Genomic DNA, 17,608 nt, shown 5'->3' on the forward strand with positions numbered 1-17,608 from the left:
TTCTTCTACACACTCGGTCTCTCCTTTCCTTTATATCCTTGACTCCCACTTGCTCCCACCACTTCCTACTCCTCCTACTCACATTTCTGGTTCTTCACTATACTTAATCTTTCTCTCTTCTTTCACTGCTTCTTCTGTACTAGCTCTACCTGTTTACCTATCTGACCACTCTTTACTCTCTGTATCACTTCTTTTCTCCACTCCTCAGACCTCCCCTACTTCTCTTTCACGCAAAAAACAAATGTCAGCGTGATCTACGCAATTTCAACTCCCTGCTCTATTCTTCCTTCTTCCTCAAACGTTTCTTCTCTCAGAGCTGACGAGGCAGCGTCTGCTCTCTCATCATCCCTTTCCATTGCTCCCGACCAACTCCATCCTCTGACTGCTTTTCAGCCTACCCGTAAGCCCTCTTAACCCTGGCTCTCCTCTCATCTCTGTGCTATGCAACGTCTTCTCCGCTGACTGGAAAGACGCTGACTCAAACAAGATCTTCATCTAATCACTCTGCCTATTTCTCCTTTCACACCCTCTACGACAACTGTCGAATCTCTTCTAAACGTGCCTCTTTCTCAGATCTTATGCACACCCAATCTACCCATCCTAGAATTCTTTTTCAAACTCTAACACTGCTCCTTTTCCCTCCTTCACCTGATCACTCTATTCATTCTACTATGTCTGCATCTGATTTTGCTCACTTTTTCTCCTCTAAAGTTCACTCTCTGCGTCAAGACATTGTAAACTCTCTCTCTCCCCAACCACCTTAACTCCTATCCCTTCTGCCTTCATCTCCTGCTTTACTCCCGTTTCCAACTCTGATGTGCTACTCTTGCTAGCCAAAGCTCATCCTACAGAAACTCCCACTGGCCCAATTCCATCTGCTCTTATTCCTAAGGGTTACCCTCTTCTTATACCATATCTTGTCTCTTTCTTTAACACTTGTCTCTGTCTTTCCTACAGCCTTTAAAAATGCAACTATCATCCTATCCTGAAAAACCCCACAGCTTATCCTCTTATTGTTTCTAATTTCTGTCCTATCTCCTCCTACCCTACCTCTCTAAACTCTTAGAGAGCCTCTTGTATACTCTCAGATCTCATCCTTTGTCACTGATCTATCTCTTCTTCCCCGCTTTCAGTCTGTTTTTCGTCCTCTTCACTCGACTGAGACTGCTCTGATCTGTGTGCTTAACTCTCTTCTTTCAGCTCGCTATTCCAAACACTCTTATTTTTTTATTCTTTCTTGACTTATCTGCTGCTTTTGACACTGTGGATCATTATTTGCTCTTGGAATCTCTCTCTTCCTTTGGTCTCAGGGGTTCTGTCCTTTCCTGGTTCTCCTCCTATCTGTCTAACAGAACTGTTTCCATCATCTGAGCCGGCAAGACCTCCTCGCCTTTCCCCCTCGAGCACGGAGTTCCCTAAGGATCAGTCTTGGGGCCTTTTCTATTATCATTGTACACTTCTCAACTTTCTGCCATAATCTCTTCTTTTGGTCTTTCTCATCACTTCTACGCCGATGCTACACAACTTTTTCTATCCTTTTCGTCCTTCACTCCCGAAATCCACCACACTCTTACAGCCTGTCTTTCCGCTATCAAATGCTGGATGGCCTCTCACTTTCTCACTCTAAATGCAGGGAAGATTGAGGTGCTAGTTTTCCCTCTAACACTCTACCCCCACAACCGCCACCTCCTTTTATATCCTTTCCTCCCTCTAGTCTCCCTATTTCTCCCATGGCTCGCAATCTTGGCCTCTACCTTGACTCTGATCTCTCCTTTGCTCACCACATTTCTCTTACCTCTCGTTCCTGTCGTTTCCATCTCTATAATATTCGTAGAGTTTGTCCTTTCCTCAATTTTCAAGCTACCAAACTTCTTATCTCTTCCCTAATCTTCTCTCAACTTTTCTACTGTTCTACCACTCTTTTTGGTCTCCCAAGCTCTCGTCTTGCTCCCTTAAAATCAGCCTATAATTCTTCTGTTCATCTACTTTGTCTTCTCTCTTATCGTGACTCTATTTCCTCTTCAATTGCCTCACTTGGCTGGTTGCCCTTTCACTCCCAACTCAAATTTAATTTCCTCTGCTTAGTGTTTAAATCTCTCTATGGGCTTGCACCTGATTGTCTTGCTGTACTATTATCTTTCTATACTCCCTCGCATTCTCTCCGCTCTTCTTGTCTCTTTAGACTGAACGTTCCACGTCCTCCATGCGCCCAGTCCTGTTTCCGATCTTTTCAGCTTCTTGCTCCCTTACATAGGAATGCTCTCTCACTCTCTCTACGCTCTATCACTGTTTACTCTCTCTTTCGTCTCTCTCTGAAAACTCATCTTCTCCATTGCCCTGGATTGCTTGCTACCAGAATTGATTGATGTCTGATATGTACTATCTATCATTATTTTGTACCAAGCCCTGTTTTTAAAATGTGCAGCGCTTTGGATTAAGTCGCTATATAAAATACAATAAAATACAAATACAAAATACAGAGAGTCGCATACTCTTTGCTTTGTCCTAGGGGAGAATGTGGACCCTTACCCAGGGCCACATACCGCTGCCCAGGAGGTTTCATAAATCTGCTAAGAGCCCAGAAAACCTATGAAGCAGGTCATATACTCCTCTTCAGGGGCTTGCCCGGGGTAGTGGGGGTGGGCACATATATCTGTGCAAAAGATTATGGAATCCGGCTCTGGGCCTTACATATGCTTCTCAATGGCTCAGATAGCCTTACTCAGCCCTACTCGGCTCTACTCAGCTCTACTCAGCCTTACTCAGCCTTACTCAGGGACTCAGTGACTCATTTACTCCTGCCCGGAGTTTACATACATGTATCGGTTGCCAGATGACTCCATGGCCATGTGGATACCCTGTTCCAGTCCATGTATTTCATGTCACTATGAATAGGAAGAAATGATCTTGTTTCCCTTTAAATGAACACATAGGACTGAAGGAAAGCCAACATGAAGTCAAAGTTGAGCACTAGACTACAGTGCCTGGGCTGGCAGAGTCAGCTGGGGAGCCGCAGTGCGCAAAATCCTTCTCCGGGGAAACATATACTTGCTCAGGACCAATGATCCCTCTAATATCTCTTTCCAAATATATCTGCTAAAAAACAAATGCTTGATAGTTATTTCTAAGAAAGCGCATACACCAGTCCAAGACATCAAGATCTGCTAGAGTACATGACAAAGCAGGGTGCAAAACTGAGGGGAGCTGGGAGCTATTTAGCTCCTGCTTGTGGTCTAGAAGAGCATGGTTAGCTTGACAGCAACAGTCACCAGGAGCTACATATAGCTCCCTAGGCCACATGCTGCCTAGCAAACCTAAGTGAATGTGGACAATATGTGAATACACATCAGGGCACACCGATACAACATGTAAAGCATTGATACAACATTTAATGCCTAGATGCCCCTGGGCTTGGTGCGCAATATAAATGACCAAATAAATAAATAAAGGGGACATAAATTAAGGACAATATTATAGGTGTGCATCTTATGTGGAAGTTAGATTTGTGAAACGCTATGCACTAGCTCCTGGTCACTGGTGAATGCTGGATACCCTGGAGCTGCTTTTAGCTCCTGCTTATCCAGTGGTAGCTCCTGGTCACTGGTGAATGCTGGATACCCTGGAGCTGCTTTTAGCTCCTGCTTCTCCAGTGGAAGCTCCTGGTCACTGGTGAATGGTGGATACCCTGGAGCTGCTTTTAGCTCCTGCTTCTCCATTGGTAGCTCCTGGTCACTGGTGAATGCTGGATACCCTGAAGCTGCTTTTAGCTCCTGCTTATCCAGTGTTAGCTCCTGGTCACTGGTGAATGCTGGCTACCCAGGGGCTGCTTTTAGCTCCTGCTTCTCTAGTGGTAGCTCCTGGTCACTGGTTAAAATGGAGCTGGTCTTTTTGCTCCTGCTTATCAAATCTTAATTTCAAACCATGCAAAAGTACCTTATGAAGAGGGGAAGACACGGTTGCACTAAAAGTGATCACTGCATGCTCAGTATAAAGAAGGGGGGTTTAGTTGTGATTCTTCATTTGCTGAGTGGCAACCACTACTCAGAGGCAAAGTACCACTGGGGAAAAAGATGACTACAAATATTGCTTCTTATAACCGATGTGGCTCGCAAACATTCAGACCTGATATATCGTATGGCAAACAAAAGAAGTGTGCCAGAAAGCAGGACAATAACAATTCCAATAAAGTAGTTCAGGGGCTTGAGCACAGGCCTCTCTGAGTTTATATGTCAGGGAAATAATGGCATCAGAATTCCTGTGACACTGCTTACCATCAATATGACAGCACCTACTCACACACATTCTCCAGATAAGAGGTACAGCAACCACGTGTTCTCCCCAAAAACAAGCAAATCCTCCCGACAAAGAAGACTGGGAGTATAAATAAACCTGGCATGAAAAGGGCATAATGGACACTTTGAAGTCCATCCACTGCTTCCACTAACAAAGTTCTACAGATAAATTGAGATCTCCTTTCGATCTGCAAGGAGGGTTAGGATTTTAACCAGCAGGCACCTTCGAGCCTTGGATTTGATGCTTCGAGCTCCCTAAAAGTTCATGCCCAAACAGCCCTTTAAAATCTGCACCGGGAGCCTGATTGCATTTTCTCTTTTCCACCTGCAGGTAGCACTATGAGTTTAACTCCCAACCACAACTTCCATTTTGTTGCTTGGACGCACACCCTCCACCTCCCTCTTTTCAGCTCCTTACTTCCCCCTTTTGTGCTTGCGAGAGTGAAAAGGGGACCACACTGTGAATCCCCATAATAATCTGTCTCCTGTTGAAGCACTTTCGGGTTAATTTGGTAATTTAGGAATAATAATCTGTCTCCTGTTGAAGCACTTCCAGGTTAATTTGGTAATTTAGGCATAATAATCTGTCTCCTGTTGAAGCACTTCCGGGTTAATTTGGTAATTTAGGCATAATAATCTGTCTCCTGTTGAAGCACTTCCTGGTTAATTTGGTAATTTAGGCATAATAATCTGTCTCCTGTTGAAGCACTTCCGGGTTAATTTGGTAATTTAGGCATAATAATATGTCTCCTGTTGAAGCACTTCCGTGTTAACTTGGTAATTTAGGCTACTTCTTCTGAGCGCCCAACCATAACACAAACAACGTTCAGATCAAACTCCAGCACACATCTCCACTGAAACAACTTGATGGAGCATTCTCCTCAACTGCTGCTCTGCCTGTGCACACACCCACAACATCAATGACTTCTGACTGTGCACGTCCCAGACAAGCTCTTTCTCATAGAGACATGGCTGGAACCCGACAATACCTGACATTCTGACATACTCCCACCACGCTACCACATCTACCACACAGCCCCCTCACACAAACCAGGTGGTGGCAATGCCATCATTCACAAAGACACACTCACACTTATCACTTCCTTTCAGGCCATCTCTCTCAGCTGCTCCCCTCCATCATGCTGAAACCCCACATTCATCCACCTCATTTACCACCCCAACACACAATCCCAACGTACACACTGCATCTTCTGACTTTGCCATTAAGAACCAGAGCTCAATCTGAACCAACATCTACCTAGCTATTTTGACCCAGGTAGGTTGAATCCTGACAGCTATCTCATAGTGAGCAGTATCTTCACCTGACCTACTCGCTATGACCTTAACAAACTCATCACTTACCCCAAAAAATCGCTGGCAACACACCTGAACTTTTTATTTCATGCCACACATCCCACAGGCCCTTAACGAGACAGATCGAACACACAACAGACACAGCCTTAGCACCATACACACCGCCCCCTGAACCCCTCACACAGATCTGTTCATGCTCCTTAAAAATTGCAACACTATTGCCACCCAGGCACTCGGCCAAATAGCGCCCCCCCCCCCTCAAAACACAAACATCTCACAACCACTAGCACACACTATGGTTCCACAATTTGCTCCTCTCTATCAAACAGGAAGAATCCATGCCCCTTCCCCAGGACACTGTGCCGCTCCAAATACAAGATATCAAAATGCACCGCCAAAGCGTCCACTACCTTCAGGAACTCCAATCTACCACCAATTATATACAGAAGCTTCTTAGCATTATAATTATAATTGTTATTTTATAACACGCTTAATACCAGCGAGTGGTTTCTAAGCGTGGGATCGGGATTCGAAAATGTGTTGCGCTGCGTTGTCTTGCTTCCAAGACAAACGTGTTGCCCCTGAGCTCCCCAAGGATCTCTCCAACCCATAATCCACCTGTACCATGCCATCTACCTCAGTATAAGAGCGAGTTGCATACTATTTCAAAATGCAAATCAGACAAGCCTTGCACTTTGCAGTCTAACTACCACTCCCTACTTCCAAATCTTCCAGCACATGAAACAGATTCCACCCCATTGACTGAGAATGAGAAATTCTTATCACCCTCGTAGCTAAAACAAAACTAATACGCCACCTCAAGCTGCATCACCACACTGGGCCAACATCATCAACTCCAGTCTCTTACATGGTGCAATTCCATCCACACTCACAACAGGACAAATCCCCCTTCCTAAAAAAAACATCCTTCGACCCACTCTCCTGAAAACCCCTATCCCATGAGTCTGTCATGGTATGTCAGGAAAGAAACAACTCATCACCACCTCTTCCGATCAGTCTTTCAATCTGGCCACAGCACCGAGACTACAACACTGCCTATCCTTGATGACCTCCACAATATCACTGACAAACGGCACATAGCCCTCCTCGTAATTCCAGACCTATCCACAGCCTTCGACATCATCGATCCAACCATTTTCCGAAACATGCTATACCACAGGCTTAAACTCACAGGTACAGTTCTATAATGGATCACCCATTTCCATACTGATAAGACAAACATTGTCTCCATGACCCTCTATCGATTCGACTCCAACCCAGGCATATTTCCACAAGGATCCTCCATATTTAATCCCCTCTTCAACCAATGTGTTGACTTCCTTGGACAGACCCTTAGCAACCACAACATCCATTTGCACCAATATGCAGACAACACATAAATACACTTCCAAATCTCCTCCCCCTCACAAAACCACATCCACAAAAGTTATCCCTTCATCATTATCAACTGGGTGGTCATCCACCTCCTCAAATTCAACCAATCTGAAACAGAATGGCTACTCAACTGGCATCCAGGCCCAAACCTAAATTCACCCCCTGTATCAAAGAACTAACCACAGACAAGCCACACGTTTCATTCTACATCTGTCAAATCCATAGACCTCTTCATCAACGCTCACCTATTCTTCATACATCACATAGCTAGCATCACCAAAACATGCAATCTACAACTAAACCACATATGCAAGATAAGACACAAGCACGTGACCTTTCCAAGTTGGACTACAGAAACACTTTCCTCGCTGGACTCCTCAGCAGAACCATTGTGCAGTTGCAACCTATACAGGATGCAGAAGCAAGACTCATGCTCCACTCTCCCAAACACACACACAACACATCCCCCTGCTCTCTTTCCAGCCCCACTGGCTTGCCGTAGAGCAGAGAATTTATTTCAGAAGATTCTGCATTGTATTCAAAGCCATCCACCTAAATACGTTAGACTACCTTCACAACTAACCGAACCCCATCATGCACACAAACACAAGACAATTTCCCAAAAAGCCTCCTAACATACCTCTTTCTCCAAACCTAATCCCGTCCGACTACCTCCCTTCTATCGTCTGCCTACCCTTTCTTGAAAACATTGTAACTTCTTTTTCACCTCCCTTTTGAAGTGTTGAAGTTTCTAAGACACTGAAGACCGTCTAGTAAGGGCCAGAGATGGACACAAAATGTAAATAAAATACAATTAAAATATGTATGAGCGAGCAGTGGTCAGAGTCGCACTTTAATAAATTGACTGCCTGATCTGAAGTGGAATTTTTTACGGGGGTATTATTAGTATTATTATTATTATGGAATAAACATCTTTTACTAAGCATGAATTACTAGAGAGTAGGAACGTCAGATAACAAAAACATGTCTCTTCTTCAGTTTAATACATATTTCCACTTACCCAAAAAGTGGCTATGGGAATGCCTTTTTTACTTCCTGAAAGCATATTTGACTCCAGACTTCCAGAAATATGGAGTAAAATCTTATTGGTTCCTGCTTATAACCCTGTCAAAGCAAGTGACATGACTGAGCACAGAATCCAGCCCATCGTTGCTTTGCTCAACCTTCCTCAACAAAACCTAAATAAAATTAAACAAATAAGAGACTCACTTACATTCTTTAGGGAACTCCTTTTAAAAGAAACCACATAGGTTTGCCTCATATGTGAATAGCAGCTCCTCAAAGAGTTATAGTAAATTGAGTGTTTTCCAGGGCAGTGCTGGATTGGTTCTGGGCCTTTTTGGTTTCACATTCTCAAACAGTCTTCCTCGATTCGTATCGGTCATCTCCGGTTGCTGTTACCTGTGATGTTCCACAGGGCTCAGTCTTATCCCCGTTACTTTTTAACTTGTATATTCACCCCTTGATGGCTTTCAATCACTCATTTGGCTTCAGGGTCTTCTCTTATGCAGACAACACTCAAATTCTGTTTAGATTGGAGCCGATACAGGCAGACGTGAGCAGTAGATTAAAACATTGTTTGGAATCTGTCCAGGCATGGATGGAGTCAAACTGGTTCCAGCTGAATGGCGGGAACACTGAGATCCTGATCTCTGGCCCGCCAGAGGTGGCCAGGGGATGGACGGATGACATCTGGCCATCATCGCTTGTTCCTTTGCCAGAACCTGCCAAAACAGTTCGTAATTTGGGCGTAGAGATACCAGAATCTTTATCTATGGAGGCCCAGGTAAGTACAGTATGCGGATTAATTAGCGTTTGTCAAACTTAAACGGTTAAAGAAAGTCCTCCCTTTCGATCCTGATAAATGCCACGCCCATGCAATGGCAGCGTGTGAAAATGTAAGCATTGATTATTGTAAAGCCATATATCTGGCACAACCGTCCTTCCTAATCCAGCGCTTGCAAGTGCTTCACAATGCAGCAGTGCGTCAGGTTACACATATTCCAGTTGAAGCAGGAGTAACAAGGGTCCGGCAATCTCTCCACTGGCTGCCGATCGAAGCCAGGGTTAAATTTAAAGCTTTGTGTGTTATGCACCGGGCGCTAAATGGCAAAGGATGCTTGGCCTTTCAGGAGAAATTGCACAGATACTCTCCAGCCCGCCTTCTGAGATTCTCGAACGCAGCATTTTTGCATTTACCCAAATATAGGAAGGAGCGGTTGGGCGACCAAGCTTTTTCAGTGGCGGGGCCTAAGCTTTCGAATTCTCTGCTCCACCATCTAAGAACTACAGTGGACTTCCTCTCTTTTAAACAAAGTCTCAAAACGTTTCTCCTCCGGTGAATCTGTTTTTTGTTTTGGTCCCTTCGTTTTTCGGTCTCTTCTGCTTTAAGCACCATGATGCCTTCGGTGAAAGTGTGTTATATGAGTAGTTGATTGATTGATTGGAGTGTTGTGCCTTGTAACTAGCGATCTGTCATCGTCAATTCACTGTTAAAAGCTAAACAGTATGGAGGGGATGCTAAAGTCCCTGAACACAGAATCCAAGAGTATAGTTAAATGCCTCAGCACATGCACATAGAAAAGAAAAAGTGTACTTTCCTATTATGGGTTGCCGTAAATGCCGTGCTCTTCACTGGACTGCACTCTACTACTTAAAGGAATAGTTCAATCTAAAATGTTATTGTCCCAAAAGATGGGCAATAATCAAAAACATATATTAAACATCTTTTTAAAGAAAGTTCCTATGTAAACTTTTGAGCAAACGAGGCTAAAAGTGTTTACATGGGAGCATCCATTTTGTCATTTCAAGCAGCCTCCTCTGTTCATGTTAAGCTCTGCCCTGGCAGCACTAATCAAGCAGCAAAAGCCCCCTACTGGGAGATTTTGCAGCCAGAGCAGAGCTGAACATTGAGGAGGCTGCCCTCACTTTCATTTTAAGTTTTCGGTGCTCCCCAAGCACAGAAAACGTAAAATGAAAGGCAGAGCAATTATAAATACTTCGCCGGCTGCTGGCGGAGTTTTCATAATTGCTGCCACTTCCTGTGCGGGAAACTAGAAAAGAAAGTTGCAGCAATTATGAAAACTCTGCCGGATGCCGGCGAAGTATTAATAATTGCCTGTACTTGCCTGCAAGCAAAGGCGCAGCAATTATAAATACAACGTTGTTGTATTTATGATTGCCGTGGTTAGAAAACCATGGAAATCATAAATACAACAACATTGTATTTAAGTTTGCAGTGGCTTCAGCTTCGAGTCTCCTGGGCACCCCCGAATCAGGGGAAGCCCAGGAGACTCAAAGTAAAAGCCACCACCTTCATAAATACAACGCGGTTGGATTTATAAATTCTGCGGTTTTCTTTTCTAAGTTTCCCGGGCTTCTCCGACTCGGGGGAGCCCGGGAAACTTAGAACAGAAAACCGCAGCATTTATAAATACAACAACGTTGTATTTATGTTTGCGGTGGCTTTAGCTTTGAGTCTCCTGGGCTCCCCCAAACCGGGGGAGCCCAGGAGACTCAAAGCTGAAGCCACCGCATGCAGCCTTCCTGCCTACAATCTCTGCTCTCAGACAAGAATGAAGCAAAAGCCACCCAGTGGTAGCTTTTGTTTATTACAGCTGGCTGGCTTTTGCTTCATTAGTGCTGCAAAGGCAGCACTTAACAGAAGCACAGGAGGCTCCTCCATTTCACAAAATGGATGCCTCCTAGTGCTTGACATTTTTGAGTTTGAGCCTCATTTGCTCAAAACTTTACATAGGAACTTTGTTTAAAAATATGTTTTATATATATTTTTGATTATGGGCCATCTTTTTAGCCAATAAAATTTTAGAGTGAGCTATCCCTTTAAGCATCTAACGAGTATTTTGAAGCTTGCCTATTTATGCTTTCGATCCTCCAGTGCCCCTGAAGCTCCTGTGCTGACCCCCACTACAAGTTGACATGGCTCAGTAAAAAGTGAGCTGGTCTCCACTGGGGATTAGCAGGAAAATGTTCATTGGGGTTTTTCGATGCAGACAATACCTGCACTCAAAAAGATATTAGACTTGGGGCTGATTCATGCAATAAGTTGCACCGAAAAAGGGTACTTGCACGCCAAACTCAGCGCAAATCCACATGCATGGTTTCATGGAATCGAATTTTCAGTACTTTTCCTGGACTTGGGTGGAGTACATACAGGATCAGCACGTCTCTGCGAGCCATCAGGGGCCTTGCGTGAGACTCCACTCAGAGTGTAGACGTGGCTTGCGTAGAGGGCTGGGAAGAGGCGGAACACCAAAAATGGGGAAGAACTTGCTAAAAAAGTGGGCGTTCTGAGAGACGGCCTGCAGGCAGTCCTTTGCACGCCAACAATTGCACAGCACGAGACGTATTCATGGATTCGATCGTGCAACCTCTCGGCGGGGAAATGGCCACGCAACTCCTTCATACTATCCGCCACCCGAGCGCAGGCGTAAGGACACTTGCGCGTAGGATCCGCAGCACGGAGGTGGGTTTGGATGTCGTATTTAGGGGTGCGTGTATGCAACCGAGGTTGTGATCTAACTTAGGGGTGCGCATAAGCAGTGTAGCGGGGTGCAGGAATGGTTTACAAGGGTTCACATGCATATGTTCCGAGTTTAGACCAAGTTACGATTTTTCATACACATGTTGTCGGGGTGCGGTGAACAGTTATGGGGGACCCTGTTTATGGTGCTCGAGATGCTTGCGGAGGACCCCACAAACTGTTTGAAGGGTGCATTTATTCCAAGGGAGTGCGCAAAGGTAGCTGATCTGGCTGTTTATGCTTTGCGTGTGGGCGTGCCGGGGTGTTCCGGCCGCAACTTGCGAATACGGTTACTTTACGCAGTGAATTCCATGAGTGTGCATTTTTCTGCACGCAGGCTCGAGCAGTGTCCTTCTCGGCGCGCGGCCCTTGTAAGGTTTATGCGCACATTTCCATGAATTGGACCCTTGTCGTGTAACATATTGAAAGACTTGGGCTATTTAAGAAAATGTAATGAATCTACATACACACAGTTATATTACAGTGCAAACAATATTCTTTGTGCCACCCCATCACACTAATATTGTTGGGCAGGATTATTACAAGTGTACAGTGAAACCATTAATTTACTGATGATATCTGAGTTACCATAATGTTCATTAAAATCTATGGTCAATGGAACTCTGAACACTTGGAAAGTATACAGATTGCCCAAAAGGCATTGTGGATTACTCAATATATTTTGCCCTAATACTAATGATGAGGGCCAGGAACATTTGACTACCCATAATCGTTTGCAGGCCAAGCAAACATTATCACAATTATGCCCTCCGCTTATAGAATAATGTTAGGACTGCTAAAGTAAGAGAGCATGAGCATAAAATATGTCTCACCAAAAATCCTTATAGGACAATATAAATATTTGTGAGGTCTCCCTCTGGTAGTCAGGATAATGGAAACAGGGCTATACAAGAACATTGAGAATGAATGTAACAAATTATTGTATTTGAGGTCGTAACCGAGAAGGGGCGCATATCGTCCTCATAGACAGAAGGTGTTCCGAAAAATAATAACAAGAAGAAGAAGATTACTGCAATGAAGCAAACTGGGGATCCCCCAACCCCTCTGTACGCCTGCTCCAAACAGTCTTCATACTTTGTTTTACTAAAACAGAAAAACCAGAAAACCTTTGCATTATGGGGCACTTCTGCTTTCGCCGGCTGCCACACAATGGATACATAAAAAAAGATCCTTTCTCAAAACCTGCATTTCTTGTTTGCTTATTCAGATTCTCAGGACCCAATGTCATTTTTACCCTTCTCTTGTGGGGTACCTGACTCTCTTGATGCTCTTCTGCCCAAGGTATATTTTCCCCCAGTTGCTCCTTGCTGTGACTCTTGACCCTATGTGGAGACCTCTCTGTGCTGGTCACTTTCAGTGGTTATTTATTTACTAGGTTAAAAGCTACATGTTACTCTTGACCAATCTTGTGAATGCTCCACGCTGACGTCTATGTGCACCACTTTCTGACATATCGTTTATTGTTATAGGGTTTAATTTCTCTGTTTGATGACTTTCTTTCAGTCCCGGCATAGATTCCATTATACATCTATATAGGCAACCTGTCTCAGGAGTCTGAAAGACCTTATTCACCACTCACCTTCTTGACAGTTCTCCCCATGCCGTCTCGGGTTCGAACAGATGTGACAGGCCAGTCCTTGGAATGCATCGTAGCACAGACAGCTGCCGTTTCCCTTGATCCCATCGCTGCACTGCAGGAAAAGAATACAATCAGCTCTTCCTCATTCAAGTAGGTTAGAATTCTGCTGTTCCAGTTCCTTTTATTCCAATGACCCACATTATCTTATACTTCTTTATGCTTGATTTATCTCCTATGTCTATTGCCTTTACTGTACACACAGCATAGTACTCCCAAACACTCCTCTCACGCCTAGAAACACTTGTCTACAGGCGCGTTATAAATGCCACATCATATCATATCCTGCGGAGGGCTCACATGTAATGTCCCTGTTTGGTCTTCCAATCTTTCCCCGGAACCAAAGTGTTTTCAGCTAGTTGTGTGTTTCCCTAAGGAGTGGGCTCAGTAGAGAGCTGAGCCTCTCCACCACCTGGCAAGAAAGGTCTTGGGATGTGATAAAATGTTGCTATGCATAGGCCGACATCTAGTGGTAGGCGCACAGTATTAGACTTTTTTGTTTTCGAAACTCGAAAAGGGACGTCGACAGGGCGCGCCAGTAATACTATCCATAGTGTGACGTCCACTGTACCCATGGTCCCTCACACGTCGAGGTCCCTCAGATTGTTTTGTTTCTGACATGAGGTAGCATGAAGTCTAGCGTGAATACAAATGTAATAAAGCAGATAAGAAGCGATAAAGGCAGAAAAACATCTATGCACCTTCTACTCCAAGAGGGTAGGAAGGGTGAGCACATGTGAATCTAAGCAGATGCAAGCATCAGAAATACGATTACGGTGAGTAATGTATCTCTTCTGAGGCTTGTGGATCTGCTTAGATCACATGCTATGCATAGATTAGCGAGCAGTGTCTGGAGAAGGTAGTGGGTTGTGAGAAGGTACATCAGCAAATGGATGTTTTAGCACCGCTTGTCCCACCTGTGAATCTGCTTTAGAATATGTGTCAATGCAGTAGGGCAGAGTGAAAGTATGAATAGAGCTCTGTGTAGCTGCTTTGCAAATGGCATCCAGTGGGAGGTTTGCGTTGAAGGCCAAAGTAGCTCCAGTACCCCTGGTAGAGTGAGCTCTTGGTCTCAAAGGCAGAGTTTTGTTTGATAGAGAGTAGCAGAGCTAGCTGTATGCATTTCACTATCTATCTGGAGATGGCTTTTTTTGAAACGTGATCCCCTTCCCTGCCAGGTGCTGTGGAGACAAACAGTTGGTCTGTTTTTCGTAGTGGTTTTATCTTGTTTACATAGTAAAGAACCCCCTCCTTACATATAGGGCCTCATTACACGGTAGGCGGTGGACCAAGGTGCTATTAGCACCTTGGTCCATGCCGGTAAAATACCGGCACCGCCTTGGAGGAAAGGGGAATTACCGCCCTATTCCAAGGTTGGCGGGGCGGTAATTCCCCCTTCCCCCATTGCCCTTCCCCATTCCCATTTTTGCCCCATAGGGCATAATGGGAATGGGGAAGGTGCTAATTTCGGTACCGCAAATTGCGCTACCGTAATTAGCACCCTGGTCCCTTTGCGGGTTGGTTTTTAACGCCTGCTAAAAAGCAGGCGTTAAAGTACCAACCCGCAAAGGGACCTCGTAATCAGGCGGTAAGGGTTAACGGTCACCGGTACCATTACTGGTGACCGTTAACCCTTACCGCCTTCCGTGTAATGAGGCTCATAGTGTATGGAGGTTTTTCTCAGCTGAGCCTGAAGGGCTTTGAAAGAAAATGGATAGTTCAATGGGCTGGTTGACATGGAACATGGAAGGTGACAACCTAGGGTGTGTTCTTAGTACCAACGTGTCTTTTAGGAGAACAAATAAAGGGTCTTGCACTGACAAGGCTTGTAGTTCACTGACTCTACTTATGGAGGTGATAGCCACCAGAAAAGCCGTTTTGTATGTTAGGTGTTTAACGCTGGATTTGTGCATAGGCTTAAAGGGGGGGCTATGAGCTTTGTGAGTTTCACATTTAGATCCCACCCTGCAGGCGGGTTTCAAATGGAGGAGTAAAGCCTTTTACTCCTTCCTTCAAAGCCTTAATGACAGGGACTTTCCACCAGAACACCTTGCTTTTAGAAGTGGTGTATGTGGATAGAGCCACTAGGTGAACCTTGATGGAGTTGAATACTAGCCCGGAGTCTAGTAAGCGGAGCATGTAGTGGAGAATGTGTAATGGAGTACATTTGATAGGGTTTATATTCTTTGACTGGTACCATATTACAAATCTTTTCATTTGTTAAAGTAACAGTGTCTGGTGTTTGGTGTGCGTGCCTCCTTGAGGATTTCCATGCCCCTTTGAGGTAGTTTTAAATGGCCAAACTCTATGACTTCAGGAGCCAAGCTGCCAACTTCATGGAATGAGAGTGTGGGTGTAATGTTGTACCCCCGTGCTGGATGAGCATGTTGTAGGGGCACTGGAATTTGATTGGATCGCACATCGCCAGTTTGGGCAGATGCCAAATCCAAGGTTGTCTCTCCCATATAGGAGCAACCAGGTTTGGAGTTACTTGTTCCTGGTACATTTGGTTCACTATCCTACTCAGTAGTGGTGTTGGGGGGAAAAGCGTAGTCACATTTCCCTGATCAGCTCATCCACATGGTGTTCCCCTTGGATCCGGGTTGGGGAAACCAGGATGCAAAGTCTGGCCATTGCGTGTTTTGGCTGGTGGTGAACAAGTCTAAAGGGGGGTACTGCGATAGGGAGAAGATATAGTTTAGGATGTTTTTGTTGAGCTGCCACTCAATCTCTTCGGGTAGAGGATCCCTGCTTAATGGGTCCGCCAGAGAATTGAGTTCCCCTGGAACATGTTGCATTGTTAGAAACATGCCCTGCTTGAGTGTCCACTTCCACATTTTCTGTGCTGGCCTGGACAGACTTGGAGAGTGTGTGCCCCCCTGCTTGTTTACGTAAAACATGGCAGTGGTGCTACCATGAGGATGTGTACTGTCTGAACCGACAGATGCACTTGAAAAGCTTTTAGGGCGTTGAGCACTGCTAGTACCTCTAAGAGGTTTATGTGATTTCGGGCTGTGATATGAGTCCGCAGGCCATGTACTGTGTGGTGAAGCTAATGCCCTCCCCACCTGGTGAGTGATGCGTCTGTTGTGAAAATCGCCTGCACTGTAGGGTTGTGAAAAGGTTTTTCCTTCAACAGATTTAGCTTCATCCAGCAGCATAGCACTTGAACTAGGGTTAGTGAAACAACCACTAGATCGTCCCACTGACCGCTTGCCTGTGACCACTGTTTTGCTAACCCCTCTTGCAGTGGATGCATGCGTAATCATGCGTGCGGGACCAGGTAAATGCATGAAGCCATCATCCCAAGCAAACGCATTGCTTTGCGTATGGTTATTTGCCGACCGGCTAGATTACTGAGGTATTTGCAGCAGTATATTTTACACTTTTTCGTTTGACGGAAAGACTAGACCCTCTTCTGTCTCTATGACTACTCCTAAGAACTGTTTTGTTTTGCTTGGAACTAAACAATTTTTTCTCGTTGATTGAGAATCCCAATTGGAACAGAAGACTGATTGTTCTTTGGGTATTTTGCTTGCATATTTGGGGAGATTGCCCTGTTATCATCCTATCGTTCAGATAAGGGTACACTGGGATTGATTCTCTGTGTAGGTGCGCTGCCATTACCTCTAGTACCTTGGTGAATACCATTGGAGCGGAGGCTATGCCGAAGGGTAGCACCTTGAATTGATAGTGTTGCTTCGCTATTTTGAAGTGTAAGAACCTTCTGTGCGCTGGGATCATTGAAATATGAAAGGATGTATTTTTCATATGCAAGGTTGCCATGTAGTCCCCCTGTCTTAGCAGTCGGAACACTTCCTGTAGTGTGTCATGCAGAATGTTTGTGGCTTGACATATGTGTTTGCAGGGCGCAAGTCTAGGACAGGGCGCATCGTTAGGTCTATTTTTGGCACATGGAAGTATATTGAATAAATACCCTTGTTTACCTGGTTTGCCGGGACGATTTCTATGGCGTCCTTTAGTAGCAGTGCTTTGACTTCTTCCAACAGGATGCATTGTTCTTCCTGTGTAGTGTGTCTTTGCCTTGGCGGGTGGTTGGCTGGTGTTTGTATGAGTTCTATGCAATAGCCCCCGCTATGGTGGAAAGGACCCACTTGTCCAACGTGATCCCCTCCCATGCGTGGGTAAAGTGAGAAATACGACCTCCTACTCGAGAGGCATGGGAGGGAACCTGTAGTGGGTGGTTATTGCTTAGGAGGGGTTGAGCCCCCTCTTGAGAATGAGAATCTGCCCCTACTTCTGGACCTTCTTTGGCCCCTTTGAAAACCCTGTTGGTAGGACTGCCCTTGTGAAGAACCCCAGGACGAACTCTGCGCCCTCTGGTTGTAATTGGAGGGATGCTGGGAGTTCTGTCCTCTAAACCGG

The 17,608-nt window shown here is 45.0% G+C and overlaps 1 protein-coding gene across 1 annotated transcript in view; it reads right to left on the reverse strand.

Annotated features, from left to right (window-relative positions):
* STAB1 (stabilin 1) overlaps positions 1 to 17,608 on the reverse strand; it is a 1,160,316-nt gene that overhangs the window by 710,963 nt on the left and 431,745 nt on the right. Inside the window, exon 22 of the mRNA XM_069643183.1 lies at positions 13,166 to 13,277. Coding sequence (XP_069499284.1) covers positions 13,166 to 13,277 — 112 coding nt within the window. The remainder of the gene's footprint in view (positions 1 to 13,165; positions 13,278 to 17,608) is intronic.

This window comes from Ambystoma mexicanum, chromosome 2p (assembly GCF_040938575.1).
Source record: "Ambystoma mexicanum isolate Mex_15411 chromosome 2p, UKY_AmexF1_1, whole genome shotgun sequence".
Classification (NCBI taxonomy): domain Eukaryota; kingdom Metazoa; phylum Chordata; class Amphibia; order Caudata; family Ambystomatidae; genus Ambystoma; species Ambystoma mexicanum.